A 19,154-nucleotide genomic window follows, 5' to 3' on the forward strand; every position below is an offset into this window, starting at 1 on the left:
TAAAATGCTTCCTGGTAACACACTGTTTCTCTCAATTTCCTGGCCTCTATAACTGAATGTGGACAAAGTTCCATCTTTGATACTAAGTAAGTAGAGGGAACTGAAATTATTTATCATGTGAGATTAGATATTATTTCAGGCTAGTGTAACAAGAAGTGCTTATGTATGTCACAGCATATAACGTACAGTAACAGATGCATTTGTATGCGACTTTATTTTTACTTAAATATTGATAGTTAAAACACTATGGCATTATCATCGTCATAATAATCATCATCTGAACTCAGTGCCATTTAAGAACTATGACATTCTACAGTATCTTGACCAAACTCTTGAACTGGTTGTTGTGGTTGTGTTTCTGTCTTTTCTCATCACAGAACTATTCATGTGGTTTTATAGAGGTCATAGCTACTCTATTGCAATTATTGTCCAAAACATGTTATCGCTGTATTGCACCTACATTAATTTTGATTGTATTGTTAGCAGTAACAGAAAATAAGATGGAAATAAAAAAATACCAAAACTGTGCACTGAGCACTACTAAAGATGCTTGTTGACAGCTCTTCATGATATGAAGATAAATATTCATTAGAAACAAGTGAAAATGCTTTCTGTATTAAGTCTAAAATTACTACCTAATTTCTTAATATGTAATTGCAAACAAATATCAAAAGTACTGTATGCAAATGTAATTTTATCTGCACAGCAAATTATGTCTTTATGAAAAAGATGTAGGAAATATTTATTTCCCATTCCATTGTCTTTCACCCTTGTGCAAAATCCAAAATAATTGCTGTATCCAGTTTCTCAATGCCAAGGGAATATTAAATAACAATATTTTGGCTGAAATGAAAGAGGTGTTATTGTTTAAATGTCACATAAAGTGTTTTATCTGCTTTGTTTATTGTCCATCGTCTCTAGCTATTAAACAAAATTTTGTATTAGCTTTTTTGCAGGTCACAAAGGTTAATATTATACATATTTTTAAAGTAAAGTCCTGCAGCATGTTTTTTAATTTAAGTTTACATGACTACTCTGCAACTCATGCTTAAGTACCTGGCAGAGGGTTCACCGAACTTCCTCCAGACTGTTTCTCTACCGTTTCACACCTGTACAGTATGCAGGAAAAATAAACATTTATATCTTTCTGCACAAGCTGTGATTTCTCGTATTTTATTACAATGATAATTTCTCCCTGTGCAGTCGGGTGTCAATAAAATATTTCACATTCAGAGGAGAAAGTTAGTAATTGAAATTTCACAAAAAGATCTCGCTACAACAAAAAATGAATTTGTTTCAGTGGTTACCACCTCAACTTGTGTTTCACATCAGTGACACTCTCTCTGCGATAATGCAAAATTAGCTGCCCATGTCTGAACTTTTTCAGTATCTTCCATCAATCTTATCTGGTAGGGATCCCACACCATGCAGCAATAGTAACATAGAGGATGGACAAATGTTGTGTGACGATTCTTTCAGTGGATTTATTGCACTTTCTAATGGTTCTTCCAATAAAATGCAGCCTTTGGTTTGCCTTCCCCACAATGTTATCTATGTGATTGTTCCAGTTTAAGTTGTTTATAATTGTAATTCCTAGATTTTAAGTTGTAATTGAAGCCTTTAAATTTGTCTGATTTATTGTGTAACCATAATTTAATGGATTACTTTTAGCACTCATGTGGATGATATCACACTTATTATTTAGAATCACTTGCCATTTTTTGCACCATACAGGTAGCTTGTCTAAAACATTTTGCAACTGGTTTTGATCTTCTGATGACTTGACTTGACAGAGGAAGACAGTAAATCTATGAGAACTGCTCATATTGTTTCCTAAATCAATTGTATAGATTAGGAAGAGCAAAGGACCTGTGAGAATTCCTTGAGGAACATCAGATATCACTTCTGTTTTACTCGATCAGTTACTACAAACTGTGACCTTTCTGACAGGAAATCATGAATTCGTTTGCACAACTGAGACGATGCTTCACAGGCATACAATTTGATTAGAAGTCTCTTGTGAGGGACTGTATCGAAAGCTTTCTGGAAATCTACTGTTATGGAATCATTTGAGACCACCTGTCGATAACACTTTTCTGTCTGTATGTGAAAACTAACCTCAGGAGCTTCCTGCCCAGAAAGCCGTGCACATTAAAGCACCCAGGAACCACACAGTTCCAATTTGAATCTGTCCTGTGGATTAATGACGAAGGCCAGTATGCTGGCCAACATGGATATGGTTTGTAGGGGTTTTTCACATTCCACTAGGTGACTATTGAGCTGGTACCCACATTCTACTTCAGATTAACTTGCACATACAATTTACTATAGATGCCGACGGATGAGGTACAGTGCTTCTGTCCTGGGGGGTGGGGGTGAATAGAAGCTTGATGTTTAGTCTCTTTAAACCCACAGTCAGCAGTAGCAGTAGTTTGGTAACTACTGTAAGGAATTCGATGTGGTTTTTACTAATACACTGATTCACAAGGAATTTTTGTGTATACAACTTATTACCTCTAAGCTAGACAAATCGTCCATCTATAGATACTTAGTTCTATCCATGCGAAACTGGGGAAAGTTGCTAGTTCGAGATTATTTTCTACAAATGCACATGGATTTTTGACAGCAGAGTCTAGTTACTCATTCATGCCATTCTTGGTGTTGATTGGACTTTCAAATATTTTATTGCGTGTTTTGTCACATTTAAATTCTACATTGACGTCTCAAGCTAATATAAAACTGCACTTCTTTAATCTCCTTTCCCCTTTGCTGTCCACATGTTCAAGACTTTTAGAAAAGGAACTGACTTATTGAATGATTTTAAAATTTGGGACTGAAGTAGAAAATATTGCAATATTCTTGTGTATGCCTAATATATCACATTATTTATTCTCATCTAGATATTTATCTAACACCATAATCTCTAATTTCAGGTATACATGGAATTTTGGTTGCGTTACTGGCAGCTAAGGCAGAAGTGAAGTATGATCCACAGGTTATAAACCCTCTGGACATAGCTGCATCTATAAGTGAGCTTGGGTTTCCAGCAGAAGTTATCCAAGAGCCAGGAACTGGAGAAGGACAAGTTGAATTAGAGGTAATTTTTATCATACATAATATGACAGAAATGGAAACAGAGCTATAATGTGTTGTGAATTGCTTGGTAGATCATTATTTAGCTTTCACTGGCATCAAATAGGTTACTGCTAAGCTTAAATTTTCATAAAAGAATGGATAAGTATTAGTTTATAAAGAGTATAAGACCTCCAGAACTGTAAAACAAGTAGTAGTGGTATATTTACGTGCAGCTTTCACGCAGTGAGAGTAGTAGTAATGATTTTGTTGATAGGATAGTGAGGTAGCTGATAATATCTTCTAATGTGTTTCCTGAATCATTCAGCATCTATGAAGTTTCTCATTCTTAATGAGATCGACTGAAGGAATTGTCCTGTGTGTGTGAATGTATGAATGTATAACATCATGAAGTGATTATGTTTAAAAATGTTGAACACACTATGCCCAGAGTAAATATATTCTTTTTCCAGATTTTAGGAATGACCTGCTCCTCATGTGTGAATAAAATAGAAAACTCTGTGAAAAAACTGAAAGGTGTGAGTTCTGCATCTGTTGCACTAACTACGAAAAGAGGACGTTTTTACTATGACTCGGAACTTACTGGCCCAAGAGATATTGCCGAAGCCATTGAACGTCTAGGTTTTACTGCAAGACTGCTCACTTCTAAGGACAAAGATGCTAAGGGCTACCTCAACCACAGGTGATGCTTGCATTGGTTAATTAAATGTTGTTAATGTTATAACAGCTACAGTGTTGGATATGTAATTTTTTCCCAAGACGATGTCTACATGTTTAAAATTTGCAGTGAGGATATCTAATCTTCACACTTAGTACAGACATACTAACTGGTGTATTTAGCTGACCTCTCCCTTATTCTTGTATTCTGTGCTTTTTCTGTATATTTTCTTTTCTCCTTGCTACTGTCTTTCATGACAAAGGACGTAATTTTAGTGCGTTTTTGTCTTAGTGAATGTCTTCCGTATCTCTTAGATTAGCCTGCAAGTCTAACGACTAGCAAAACATTTGTGATTTTTCACTAGGGTAATGAACTAGACCATGCTTGCTGAGTTATACATAACAGAATTTCTCATACTGTTACAGAGAAGAAATCACCAAGTGGCGGAATGCTTTCTTCGTATCTCTTATTTTTGGTGGCCCGTGCATGATAGTGATGGCATATTTCATGATACAAATGTCGGTGGGGCACATGACTCACGAAGACATGTGCTGCGTAGTTCCAGGGCTTTCAATGGAGAATCTGCTGCTGTTCCTTCTCTCTACTCCAGTCATGGTTAGTAGACTTCCTGATTACTTTTCAGTCAGTATGCCTTAGAATTTAGTTGAACTGTTGATTATTAGAACAGTAAGCCAGAGTATTTTAATAAAAACATTATTGGAATCATTGGTAAAAAAAGTGTGAAGTGAACTGTTTTAAGACACGAAGTATGGTAGCCAAATTTCTGTTATTTGGCATCAGATGTTGTTATATAGACTTAAGCAAAGAATAACCTTGCACATGCCTTGAAGACAAGTGTGTTTATATATTAAATATGACGGAAGGTTTTATTCATTAGCCTCTGTCTGGTCTATTGCAAATAATGGTGTATAATGTCCAGTGTGTAGGATGTTATCCTATAACTATTTCTGAAATTACATTTTTTTCCCATCTGTAGTATATATAGGTTGAATCTCAAACTTAATGATTATATCCAGAAAAAGTCTTGCACTGTGCAGTGGAATGTGCTCAGATGTGAAATCTCCTGGCAGATCAAAACTGTGTGCCAGACCAGACTCAAACACAGACAAAGGTCCTGTGTTAGTCCTGGTTTGACACATGGCTTTAATGTGGCAGTAAGTTTTGTATTTGTCCACACTCTACCCCAGAGTGAAAGATTAATTCTGGAAACGATCCTCCAGGTTGTGGCTGAGCCATGTCTTCACAATATCCTTTCTTTCAGGAGTGCTAGTCCTGTAAGTTGCACAGGAGAACCTCTGTGAAGTTTGGAATGTAATAGTTGTACTGAAGGAAGTAAAGCTGTGAGGACAGGTTGTGAATCTTGTTCCAATAACTGTCAGTAAAGCACTTACCCACAAAAAACATAGGTCCCGGTTAGTCAGTCTGGCAACCAGTTTTAATCTGTCAGGAAGTTTCATAATGATTATAATTAACTAGGTTCATCGTATATGTAGAACAAATGCACACGCACACACACACACACACACACACACACACACACACACACACACACACACACAAAACCATGTATGGAAGGGAGTGCATTGATGTTCAGATAAAAACAACATTACTTGACCCATCAGACCCATTGTGAAAAGAGTACCCTAAAAGGGTACTAATGTTGGATTTGGCTGACACAGTGTACATATTTCTTCGAACCATGTCACTGGGTTACTGTCACCACCTCCAAAAAAAAGTAGATTGAAGAATATGGGAAGGGAAGAAGGTAAAAATGTCAGTTGAATATCCAGTCATAAAGTGTTGCATTTCAAATACTATTTTAGAGTGAGCCTGTAAGTCAGGAGAATCACAGTGAGAAGAAATGGGAAGTAACAAAATGCTATTTTTGAACTGTTATGGTTTTCACTTTTTTCTTTGTGCACAATTATTGTCCTTTTCCAGTATACAATGTAGACTGAGGAGATGGCAGAATGAAGGTACAGCATTGAAATAAAAGCTTAAAAATTGAAAAATCAGAAAGATGGATAGATACAGAGGGAAGCAATAAGATAAGGCAGGAATAACCAATGGTATAGATGTTGTCTCAGTAATGTCGTGGTTAGAAAAGAACAGTTGTAGTCTGCTTGTGATGTGACTACTGAGGAAAAAAAAAGTTGTCAAAAGACTTCACAGTTGAAGCATTACAAGTGTTATTAGGAGAAAATGTAGCATTGAAGTTAATTTTTGAGGGCAAAGGTGAAGAAATGAAGATATGCACAGCAGGTGATGACGAAAGATGAGACTGGGAGTTATCAGAAGTGAATGAGCCATGGCTGGAGTGGAATGGCAAGAAATGAGAAAGCAGTGAATTAGATCCAAGTGAATAGTGACCACAGTGTGTATCTTCAAGTTACAGTCTGTGATTGTAGGCCTTTAGATTGCTCTATTTGGAACAGCATACTGAGCAAAGCCAATTGTTTCAGTATTTGGCGTAAAGTCACAAGGAAATATCTAAGCTAATATGACTGAAGAAGTCCACTTAGCTGATACTGACTGAAGAAGTGCACTTGCTGGTCATTTGATAAATTATGTAAGGTCTTTGTAAGTTGTATGACAACTTGTCGTACCAAGCAAGGTGGCGCAGTGGCTACACACTGGACTCACATTCGGGAGGATGACTGTTCAATCCTGCATCCGGCCATCCTGATTTAGGTTTTCCGTGATTTCCCTAAATTACTCCAGGCAAATGCCGAGATGGTTCCTTTGAAAGGGCACAGCCAACTTCCTTCCCCACCCTTCCCCAATCCAATGAGACTGATGACCTCTCTGTCTGGTCTCCTTCCCCAAACAACCCAACCCAACCAATAACTTGTCATATTAGAATTTTGATTTGTAGCTATGTGAAGTGTCAAGATGACTTCACAGAACCATTATCTGATGAAATACTATGAAGAGTGAATGGAAAACAGAAAGTCAATATTTAATCATATGAAGACTGGAACCTGTCTTAGAAGAACCTCTGTCAGAACATTGCTATTTGTCTTCTAAGTTTTCTGACCTTCCTGTTGTTTTATTACGTTGAATAAAGAATAAAAAAAACTACTTTGCCATGTTCACAAATATCTTCTGTGACATTGATTACAGTAAATTTTCTCACAAATAGAGATGAAACTGACATTAAAATGAATAAATACTACTACTTCTTCTTATCTCATGTTTATCATTTGTCAGTGGTCTATCTCATGTTTCACACAGTTGTCTATCTCATTATTTGTGCTTGCGAAAATAATTCTGGCATTCCAATTAATTTTGCACACACTACTAAATGAAATGTCTCAGGTCATTAATTTGAATCTTCCACATTTTATTAGTTCTTTTTGCAATCTTTTGCAGTTTTTCATTAATACACCCAAACAATGTTCAGTCTCATCCTGCCAAAAAGATTTTCACCCAATAGCTTACATAACGTTCTTCCAATAGTTTTAATAACAACATTTTGTTTGCAGCTTGTGATCTAATGGTTATGGTCATTGCCTATAGACAGTGGTTTGATTCCTGGCTGTTTCGGAAGTTTTCTTTGCTCTGGGTCCTAAGCATTTCACATAATCTTCATTTAAATGCAAGTCACCAAAGCGGCATGCAATAGAAGGACTTGCACAAAGTGGCCGAACGACCCCAGACAGGGTCCTGCAGCCAGTAATGCTGTACCATCTTCTCATTTCATCTACCAGCATTTTAACAGAAGCAAGAGTAGTTCACTTATGTTACTTGTTTTTGGTGATATATTTTGCAAATGTTTTAGTAGTTGATAATATTAAGTGTTGTTGATTATAAAACATGAAATTTCCAAAAGAGTGAAAAATAAAAAGAAATGACAAATAATATGAAATATTCTTGAATTAATATCATTAGGTTAATAGTCAAAGAGCTAAAGTTCCCACCAAAAGCCATACTAGTGTAGATTATGTTTCACAGAAGGACTTCTTCCAAATCGCAACTCTGTTCCATAACAAAACAGCAGCAGACTGATCACAGTATATGGACAGTGTTAATGTAAGCTGGTAGCTGATATTATAAAGATACTTACTACTGTATATTCTTATTTCCAAAGATTTCAAGGGAGAGTCTTTTTCAGTAGTTAGAATAAATTTATTAAGTGTGACTATTAATTAATTTTGTATAGCTTTTTACCTTCTTTCCTAAAATGTATGTAAGGGAGTGATGGAAATTGCTTGATGCTACACAGTTCTTTGGAGGCTGGCACTTTTACGTGCAAGCATGGAAGGCCCTGAGGCACCGCACAACTAACATGGACGTCCTCATCATGATGGCGACATCCATATCATACATATACTCTGTTGCTGTGCTGGCAGCTGCCATGGCGCTGCAACAGAAGGCTAGTCCACAAACCTTCTTTGACACACCTCCTATGCTGCTTGTATTTATATCACTCGGTCGGTGGCTGGAGCACACAGCAAAGGTAAGCAGTTGCTTCATACAGCATGTTTGTTTATTTCTACAAGCATATAATGATTTGTTATTGCAGTGTAGTGGATTTTGTTTTAGTTTTCAGAAAAATCATTAATAATATTCACAGAACCAATTAGTTTGTGGTGTAATACTAAGAGACAACTGTTAGAAATAGAAAACACACACTCTCTCTCTCTCTCTCTCTCTCTCTCTCTCTCTCTCTCTCTCTCTCTCTCTCTCTCTCTCTGGTTTCATTTAGGACATTGTGAAAATCCAGTGGCTACATTTATTTACATACAGTTTTTGTTGGGACACCTTCTTAATCTAAGTTAAATATTTTGGAGTATTTCCTCTGTGACCAGTTGCACAATCAAGTAATTAAGCCACTTGTCTTAAAATTTAGCAAAGGAAGTCCATGTGCAAAGACTATGGTCACAAACTTCTTCAGGTCATGTTCTCAAACATGTCTACAACAAATGTACATAGTCATTGAGTTTACTGATTAATTCCCAAATATATTATGTGCACCAAGTCCATGAGGGTTGTGTAATGTGTTAAGGTACTGAGACCATTTTGTCAGTTGCATGACACAAGTAACACAAGAAAAGGAATACTTGAACTGTTTCATCCTCAGCATTGTATCTCTAATCTTCTTCATTAACTTCAATCTCTGACATTAATTTCAGTTAAGTTTATTTTTGTTCATAGATAATATTTGACAGTGATAGTAGACATGTCATGTTGTAAGTTTTATACAGAGCAGACAAAATTGATTGCAAATTTAGATACAGAAAAAAGAAACATTTTTAAAGTTTTAATAATAACAGGTAATAAACATTAAACACATATTATAGATACAGCAGAAACACAGAGAAAACAAAATGCTTTAGTGATGAATAATAATGATAATCTGCCAGGAAGTTTCAATGATAGTTTTAGCTTTAGCTTTAGCTTTAGTTAGTTTTTTAGCTTTAGCTTTAATTAGTTACATTTTCCATGGATCATTTGTATGATGAATCGTAATGATGTGGAATGAGTAATTTAGCATTCACATTACTCATACATGTAAAGGATGTTCATCTACATTTACATCTACATCTACATCCATACTCCCCAAGCCACCTGATGGTGTGTGGCGGAGGGTAATTTGAGTACCTCTATCGGTTCTCCCTTCTATTCCAGTCTCGTATTGTTCGTGGAAAGAAAGGTTGTTGGTATGCCTCTGTGTGGGCTCTAATCTCTCTGATTTTATGCTCATGGTCTCTTCGTGAGATATATGTAGGAGGGAGCAATATACTGCTTGACTCCTCGGTGAAGGTATGTTCTCAAAACTTCAACAAAAGCCCGTACCGAGCTACTGAGCATCTCTCCTGCAAAGTCTTCCACTGGAGTTTATCTGTCATCTTTGTAACACTTTCACGATTACTAAATCGTCCTGTAATGAAGCACGCTGCTCTCCATTGGATCTTCTCTCTCTCTTCTATCAATCCTACCTGGTACGGTCCCACACTGGTGAGCAATATTCAAGCAGTGGGCGAACAAGTGTACTGTAACCTGTTTCCTTTGTTTTCGGATTGCATTTCCTTAGGATTCTTTCAATGAATCTCAGTCTGGCATCTGATTTACCGACAATCATCTTCATACGATCATTCCATTTTAAATCACTCCTAATGCCTACTCCCAGATAATTTATGGAATTGACTGCTCCCAGTTGCTGACCTGCTATATTGTAGCTAAATGATAAAGGATCTTTCTTTCTATGTATTTGCAGCACATTACACTTGTCTACATTGAGATTCAGTTGCCATTCCCTGCACCATGCGTCAATTCATTGCAGATCCTCCTGCATTTCAGTACAATTTTCCTTTGTTACAACCTCTCGATATACTACAGCATCATCCGCAAAAAGCCTCGGTGAACTTCCGATGTTATCCACAAGGTCATTTATGTATATTGTGAATAGCAACAGTCCTACAACACTCCCCTGCGGCACACCTGAAATCACTCTTACTTCGGAAGACTTCTCTCCATTGAGAATGACATGCTGTGTTCTGTTATCTAGGAACTCTTCAATCCAATCACACAATTGGTCTGATAGTCCATATGCTCTTACTTTGTTCATTTAACAACTGTGGGGAACTGTATCGAACACCTTGCAGAAGTCAAGAAACACGGCATCTACCTGGGAACCCGTGTCTATGGCCCTCTCAGTCTTCTGTACGAATAGCGTGAGCTGGGTTTCACACAATTGTCTTTTTCAAAACCCATGCTGATTCCTACAGAGTAAATTTCTAGTCTCCAGAAAAGTCATTATACTTTAACATAATACGTGTTCCAAAATTCTACAACTGACCGACATTAGAGATATAGGTCTATAGTTCTGCACATCTGTTCGATGTCCCTTCATCCTTCTTTCTTTCTTTCTTAATAGCCTGCATTTATTTACAAAACAATCTCACAGACATAAGGAAAGTTAGATATGTATGCTTATGCAGTTTATAAAGACTTGAAAAGTATTTTTAAATATTACTTTCACTAATACGCAGGTCAGAAACATAATTTCCCTCTTATTCTATACACCTACTTCTCCGTTTTCAGCACTGCAATTGGTCTTCCTTTTTTCCCTGGCAGAAGGCATAGTATCCTCTTTCCATGTATTTAAGTCCACATTTTCTATTCTAAAATATCACTCATGGATATTTGAAATTAATTACCATTAGAAGAATGTAATCTATACAAATCCTCTAACTTTGTAACTGATTTACTTGCTATCCACCAGTAACCTTCATATTGTATTGTTTTATTGATTCTCTTAATCATTTCTGTACATAGATACAAATTAATATGGGAAAAGGGGTATTACGAGGAGATGGAATGAGACATCATCAGTTGATGTGATTATTATAAATTCTCTATCTGTTACAAATATGGAGTTTTAAAAGCAATAGGATGTTTACCATTCTTACTGCCTCATGTGATGGTAGTATATATGATCCTCTTTCTTGCACAAAAGACATAAATGTACACTATATCTTTGTTCTCTGCTTATGAATGTACAAAAATTAATATAGATAAAAAAGATGGTTACAGTTTTTGCAGTATCTTTGTGGCCATAGTTTACAATTGCAGCTTTTTGTATAAAAGACACAAATTTGAAAATTAAAAGATATTTACAGTTTATATGACAGGATGCAAATATGATGTATTATGTTGTACTTCTTCATGCCAACAATCATTTATTGATTTACTGAGGAGAAAGGTGTGCACAGATCATTGAATTTCACACTTAATCCCCCACCCGCCAACAGGCTCACGGTTCTTTTGTGGGTTTGCGCATGCCACCTGTGGGGCCTCGAGCTATTGCAGCCAATTTTTCCTTCCCTGTGCTCCTCCCACCCAATTATTGCTCCATCCCCACTCCCTCATCCTGCCCCTCTCTGTGTTATTACTTATGTTGACTTGGCTATCCACCTGGTTTTCTGTGTTCCCTGTGGTTTTGTTCCCATTGCCTTTCCTCTTTCATTCTTTTTGGTGTTTTTCATCCCCCTTTGGAGTCTGACCTCCACTTCTAAATTTTATGTCTTCAGTGTGAGCCATTTGGGGAAGAACTCACTCTCTAGTAACTACAGTCGAGATTCCTCTCAACTCTTCCTTCCCTGCTGTTACAACTTGCTGAGCTTAGGAATTGTAATATGTCAATATGACTGATAGGTATGGTTTGGGACAGAGAGGTGACTCATGCCAAATCATGCAGAGAAACACTGGCATTGTTTCTATTGCATCAAAGGTACACAGTGGGCCTTCTGCTGATCCTGGTGATAGTGCCACACAGTGTCCATGTGAGGGTCAGTGTCAAAGCTGATGCTGGAATTTGCTGTGTCGGAGTCAGGCTGCACAGCCTTGCAGACGTAGCCATCCTACTCGTGCCATGGCTAAGTGGTCACTGCACATATTTGCTGTGCCGGTAGCCCGGGACAGGGCTGGCTGCTACCTCAAGTGCATCTCATGGACTCCATGTAGAGTGCTGGAGGGAAAGAACCGATTGCTGTCATTGTAGTGAGCCTTAGGAGCTCTGGCTGTTTACCCTGGGCAGCTCGGTCGGTGACCGCAGACAACTCTGCACCTGGGAGGCTGCAAGGTCGTGCCCCAGCCCTAGCAGCTTGCAGCTTGCTGAATGATGTCACCCAGAGATTGGAGGCTAGCCACCCGCTTGTTCCTTGTGCCATTGCAGCTCTGAGGTGTGGTACGCCCTGCCATAGCTATGGTACACCTGGGCACTGGAGGTCGGTGGTAATTTCAGCAGCTGGTTGGCATCTGATATCCATCACCAGAAGATCTTCATGGGTGACCTGCATCTTAAACAATCATCATTATCTCTGGTTCTAGACTTGGACATAATGGTGACATGACTACCACCCTTTTGAGACTCTGGGCTCACTTTATCTATACATCTTATGCCTATGTCCCTTACGTAGTGCCTGTAGAAGGGACATGTGGAGAGCTCATTAATAATTACATCATCAGTTTTCCTTAGCCTGCTTTGGTCCCTACACACAGGTCACTAGGCACTATTTTAACTTCAATGTATGGGTTCTTCACAGCATGTCAGTGTCCTGTGCTGCCCTGATTACTTCACACCTGTATACTGTGCCCACGGAGCTGTGCCTTCTCGCCTGTGAGTGGTGTCGTAAACCTGCCTTGCAGAATCGTTTGCTAAATATCAATATTGCCCTTGTCTACCACCCAGCATGACAATCGGTCCCTTAAATACTATCTTCCAGCCATAGCTGTGCAAAATTTACAAGAATTCCCCAAATCCATGCCTGCAGTTATTCGTGGCACAGCATACCTCCTCCCTTCTGAGAAGATTTGTCCCAAATCTATAACATCATGCTCCCATTCAATTACCTTAACTTGAATAATTTACTTATTGAGCAAATTCTTACGAATTCATTATAAAGGACTTATGCTCACCCTTTGCTACTACCTGTACCACTTATCATACACTTATACACTAATAAAGAACTTTAAACGAACTGCTTCACTGACCAATGGTGGTCAACCATTCTACCGGTAATTGGTGGGTTGGTATGTTCACAGCCTGTGGTCTCTTGCATCTTATCCAGAAACACAGTGCACAAAAGCCTGCTAGCAACAATCTGCAACTGTTGGCTGATAAGCTCTCCACCAATCTTTGTGTTCCTGTTCTTCCTGGAATTGGTGTACATACTGCCACATTTGTTTCTTCAAAATTTCTCTTTGCTGGGTCTTTATTACTGTGCCCAAAGACTGCAAAAGGTCTGATTGAGTATGTCATTTAAATACACTACATTTTGAATGAGTAATACCCTCAGAAATCCTTCTTGCCAATACGAGATATTCTGTGACAGTGTCATAACAGTTGAGCCTTTAAGCGTAGTTGGAACACGAAAATCCATCCCAACTGCCTCACAAATTGAGCCATTAATAATTATTCTGCTTTCCTAAAGCTAGAGTTTTTTCAGCCCTTCCAGTCTGACTCCTTTGTAGCAATTCAATCATACAGTTTCTGGCTTGAGTGCACACTATAATCAGTGTGTTCCCATCATATGGAAATACGTTTGGGCTGGCAGAAGCTCCTTCCCACAACTCGTCCTGTTTACTTCCCCCAGAAAGAAACTCACTTCACATGTTCGCATATCAGTCCATATTTGGCAACTCAGACAAATCACAATGTTTTCTTGCATGCATCTTCCCAACTCTACTCATGGTATTACCACATGAGCCTGCCTCTCCTTCGAGACTAGCAGTACTTCCTGCGTTCTCACCTGCACCCACTTCCCCAGTATCCACCATTTCACTGGATACGGGTGAATGCTGTAGCAGTGAAACTCGTGAGTTTCTCCCCACAACAGGTACACGGATCGCTGCATGCACCCTGGCTCCACTTGTTTCCATCTCCACGCCAGCTGTATGGGAGAACAGCACCAGATTCTGCTGCAACACTTCAGCATTATGCTGTAACTCTGTGGGAAACTGCCTTTGTGCCCACCACAATCTCGCCATGAATTCCCTCAGTGTAACCAGTTCGAGACAGTTCACAGCTCGAGGTCTTGCGGTAGCATTCTCGCTTCCCGTGCACGGGGTCCTGGGTTTGATGCCCAGTGGGCTCAGGGATTTTCCCTACCTTGAGGTGACTGGGTGTTGTTGTTGTCATCTTCATCAGCATCATTCATCCCCATTCTGGTCAGAGGAAGGCAATGGCAAACCACCTCCGCTAGGACCTTGCCTAGTTGGCAGTGTGGGTCTCTTGCTTCGTCTCCTAAGCTCCTCGGAGTATGGGACATCGTCATCATCAACCAATATGAGACTAAGTTCCCTATTCACCGCATGAACCATCACCTCCTGTAATATTGTCACTTCACTCCTAGCATCCCAAATTGGTATGCTAGTCCATGCAACAACCTCGCTACATTCAGTTCGTTGTCTAATGTGCTAAATTGCTTCTGTATTTTCTCCAAATCGCTATTGAGCACCTCCCTCATTTTGCTGTCATCCCCAGTTACCTCTGCTGCTAATTCCCATACTAATCCTGTGTTATTCAACACCCCTTGCTCTAAGTTCGATAACCACATTGTGTGGCACTCTGTGGCACCCTTAATGGAACTTGCCATCTGCTGAACCAGAACAACTGTGCTGTTTAAGTCCTGCACTTTCTCTTCATGTGCTGCTCCAAATATTATCTTTAAAAGTTTTTGGCCAGCATTTACCCAGCCCTTCTTCCACTGACTCCTAGATTGAGGAACTGTGTGCACCAACTGTGGTAACTGCACCCTAATTTAGTGTAAGTGAACTGCAACACCTGGTGCTCTCCCTAAATAAAATATTCCCCTGAGCCTCTTGTATAATTCTGAAAAGGCATTCTCCAACTTATGCACCTCATTCCTACTTTCCCTGATTTCCCATGTTGTTTTTAGGTCCATTTATGACTAGTGAGCCACGCATCTGGTTGTCTCTAAAACATCACACACCATTGTAGAGGCTGAACAACGATTACCTGCCCTGCTTTGCCCTTGCAGACGTGTAGGAACAGCAGAACCATCCACATTCCACAGGATGTTCTTATGTATTCACCACCTGTAGAACAAAATTACTCTATCACTCTCTCCCTCCTTCCAAGAAAGCACAATCCACAAAAAACAGTATCTGTTATAATGACACAAAAAATTAACAGTTTCGCAAAAGAAGAAATATCCCAATGGAAAAAAATACAAACTCCATGATATTAAAGAAAATTATACAACTTACATATACGTGACCTTAACCTGTACAGTGCATCATGCACCTTAAGCTGCTCGCCAATTCCAGGTTCCTTCTTTTTACACTTTGTAACTTTTCACCTCCTGGTTGGTTGCCAATAGCTGTGGTATCCTCTACCATTTCTTTAAATGGTTTTATGTGACTGATGTGTATAACATTATTTAATTGTATCTAAAAACAAAGATGATGAGACTTACCAAACAAAAGTGCTGGCAGGTCGATAGACACACAAAACAAACACAAACATACACACAAAATTCAGCTTTCGCAACAAACAATTGCTTCATCAGGAAAGAGGGAAGGAGAGGGAAAGATGAAAGGATGTGAGTTTTAAGGGGAAGGGTAAGGTGTCATTCCAATCCCGGAAGCGGAAAGACTTACCTTAGGGGGAAAAAAGGACAGGTACACACTCGCACACACACACCTATCCATCCGCACATACACAGACACAAGCAGACATTTGTTGTATGTGCAGATGGATATGTCTGTGTGTGTGTGTGTGTGTGTGTGTGTGTGTGTGTGTGTGTGTGTGCGCAAGTGTATACCTGTCCTTTTTCCCCCTAAGGTAAGTCTTTCCTCTCCCGGGATTGGAATAACTCCTTACCCTCTCCCTTAAAACCCACATCCTTTTGTCTTTCCCTCTCCTTCCCTCTTTCCTGATGAAGCAACCATTTGTTGCGAAAGCTTGAGTTTTGTGTGTATGTTTTATATTTTTCCCACGTGGAATGTTTCCCTCTGTTATATTCACATTATTTAATTGGATGGATAAAAAATCTACTCCCCAAGTGGTGGCAGAACACACACATAAAAGGCTGTTGTGATTGGCAAGGTTTCAGAGCCAATGGCTCCTTCAGGCAGTAGGGTTGAAGGGGACAGAAGAAGGGTGGAGGAAAAGGACTGGAGAGGTCTAGGAAAAGGGGTAAATTTTGGGAAAGTCACCCAGACCTGCGGGTCAGGGGAGACTTACTGTGTGAGATGGGAAGGAAAGACGAATTGTTGGGGACTGCATTGGGTGAAATTTGAAAACCTGAGAGCTTAAGGGTGGAAGACAGAGTAATATGCACGACAGAGATTACTACTAAAATCTCGTGCATGAGTTAACACGAGTGAAAAGCTAAGTGCATTATATGTAACAGAGGTGAGAGGAGGGTGGTGAAAAATAGGTGTGTAAGACAAAGATGTAGAAAACAAAAACGGAGTGGAGAAAAGAGTAGTTACAGTGAAGAGATGCTAAGATGGAAGAAATTAACATAAATTAAGCCCAGGTGGGTGGCAAGAACCAAGGATATCTTGCAGTGCTAGTTCCCACCTGCGGAGTTCTGAGAAACTGGTGTCTGGGGGAAGAATCCAGAGGGCGCGTGAGGTGAAACAGGCACCGAGGTCATGAATGTCATGTTGTAGAGCATGCTCTACAACAGGATATTGCGAGTTGCCAGTATACGCCCTCTGCCTATGCCCATTCATCCTAATTGACAATTTGATGATAATCATGTCGGTGTAGGAGGCTGAACAGTGTTTACATAATAGCTGGTATATGATGTCTCATTTCACAGGTGGCTCTCCCTTTGATAGTATGTGTTTTGCCAGTTACAGGGCTCTTATAGATGGTGTTAGGAGGGTGCACAGAGCAAGTCTTGCAGGGGGGGGGGGGACATTCACAAGGGTAGGAGCCATAGGGTAGGGAGATGGGTGCAGAAGGAGCATAGGGTCTGACAAGAATATTGCAGAGATTGGGAGGGCAACGTAAGAAGTAGCTGATTAACACATTCTGGACCAGGATAATACTGAGTTATCACTGATGTGCTCTGAAGCTGTTTTGTGGAGGGATCAGCAGTATGAGGATTGTTTGTGATGGTCCGGGAAGTCTGCTTTTTAACTAGAGTGGTGGGGTAACGAAATGCAGTGAAGGCTGAGGTGAAAATGTTGGTGTATTGCTCTATGTTTGCCTCAGATACCAAGGCTCTATGGAAGGGAACGTTTGGCATGGAATGGATGGCAACTGTCAAAATGTAAGTACTGTTGTTTGTTGGTGGGTTTAATCTGGACAGAAGTGTGTAGCTGGACTTTGGTGAGGATGAGATCAACACCAACGAAAGTGGCACGGGATTCGGAATAGGACCTTGTGAAATTTGAATGGGAGAAGGTATTCAGAGATTCCTGGAATTTTAGCAGGTCAGCCTCACCATGAGTCCATATGGTAAAGATGTCGTCAAGGTATCTAACAAAACCAGGTGCTGAAGACTTAAGGATCTCAGGAAAGTCCCCTCCAACCAACCTGTGAAAAGGTTGGCATTGGAAGGAGCCATCATGGTTCCCATGGTCATACCCCTGATCTGTTTGTATGTTTGCCCCTCAAAGGTGAAGTAGTTGTTGGGAAGTATATAGTTGATTAAGGTGAGTAGGAAGGATGTCATAGGTTTGGAATCAGGTGAGTGCTGACTGAGGAAATGTTCAGCAGCAGACCAATCATGTACAAAGGGGATGTTGATATAGAGGGAGGTGGCATCAATGCTGACAAGCAAGGTGTGTGGTGAGAGCGGGATGGGCACGGATTTCTGACAATCTAGGAAACGGTTGGTATCTTTGATGTAGGAGGGAAGTCTTTGTACTATGGGTTGCAGATGTTGATAAACTAAGGCAGGTATACGTTTGGTGGTGCTTTGAAGCCAGCAACTATAGGATGGCCAGGATGATTGGTTTTGTGGATCTTAGGAAGAAGGTAAAAGGTGGGGTTGCATGATTTGTGTGGGGTGAAAAGCTCTATGGATTAAAGTGTTAGCCATTGTGAGGGCCTGAGGTTTTAAGCAGGGACTTTTTAGTTTTCTCTGCTCAAATAGTGGTGAAAGTAAAGTATATAATCTCATCACTGTAGCATCTACTGATGTTTAATAACCAGTTAAGTGGTTAAGTTGCTTTCCTAAATGAAGAGTACATTTTTGTGCAAAGTGGTCCTCAAAAGTCTGTGTCCTGTGTTTCTGTTAGTTCATTTGCGCGTTAATGAATATCTGGTCAGTTGTCGAGGCTGATGTTTTTGTGACACATGTTGATGTTTCTCTGGTAGCTTGTATGTTCATGGTTGAAAGGAGGCTCAGTAATCTACTTCAATCCTTTGCAAAGTTTGTGAAACCACCATATAGAATTACTCTTCTGTTTTTGTGTATTAGTTTGCTGAGCAGTGATTCCATACTTTCTTAACAGTTGTTAATATCACCAGTTGATGCTCTGTGCAAACAAAATACAACTATTCTTGCATTTGATATTTATCCTGATCTCTCAGGACGTTTATCTTTAACTTTTTCTTTAAGAAAATGTATTGTTTCACAACGTATATTTTATCAGTTATGAAAGGGTAGGTTGCTACCAACCATAAAGGTGACACTTTGAGTTGCAGACAGGCACAATGAAAAAATTGTCACACATTAAGCTTTCGGCCAAAGTCTTCATCGGAAATGAAAAACAAGCATTGACACAAGCAAGCACACCTCACACACATGACTGCTACCTCTGGCTGCTCAGGCCAGACTGAAGTATGGTAGTGTGTGTGTGTGTGTGTGTGTGTGTGTGTGTGTGTGTGTGTGTGTGTGTGTGTGTACGTACTTGCTTGTGTGAATGTGTGTGTGTGTTGTTCGTTTCT

At 39.6% G+C, this 19,154-nt stretch overlaps 1 protein-coding gene across 4 annotated transcripts in view; it reads left to right on the top strand.

Annotated features, from left to right (window-relative positions):
* The window catches only part of LOC124544681 (copper-transporting ATPase 1), a 528,466-nt gene that overhangs the window by 251,448 nt on the left and 257,864 nt on the right, over positions 1-19,154 (top strand). For all 4 annotated transcript variants that reach the window (XM_047123307.1, XM_047123306.1, XM_047123310.1 and 1 more), the window contains 4 exons: positions 2,934-3,097; positions 3,546-3,775; positions 4,177-4,366; positions 7,998-8,231. In XM_047123307.1, the coding sequence (XP_046979263.1) occupies positions 2,934-3,097; positions 3,546-3,775; positions 4,177-4,366; positions 7,998-8,231 (818 nt within the window). The remainder of the gene's footprint in view (positions 1-2,933; positions 3,098-3,545; positions 3,776-4,176; positions 4,367-7,997; positions 8,232-19,154) is intronic.

The sequence above is a fragment of the Schistocerca americana genome, chromosome 8 (genome assembly GCF_021461395.2).
Source record: "Schistocerca americana isolate TAMUIC-IGC-003095 chromosome 8, iqSchAmer2.1, whole genome shotgun sequence".
In the NCBI taxonomy this organism is placed as follows: Eukaryota; Metazoa; Arthropoda; class Insecta; order Orthoptera; family Acrididae; genus Schistocerca; species Schistocerca americana.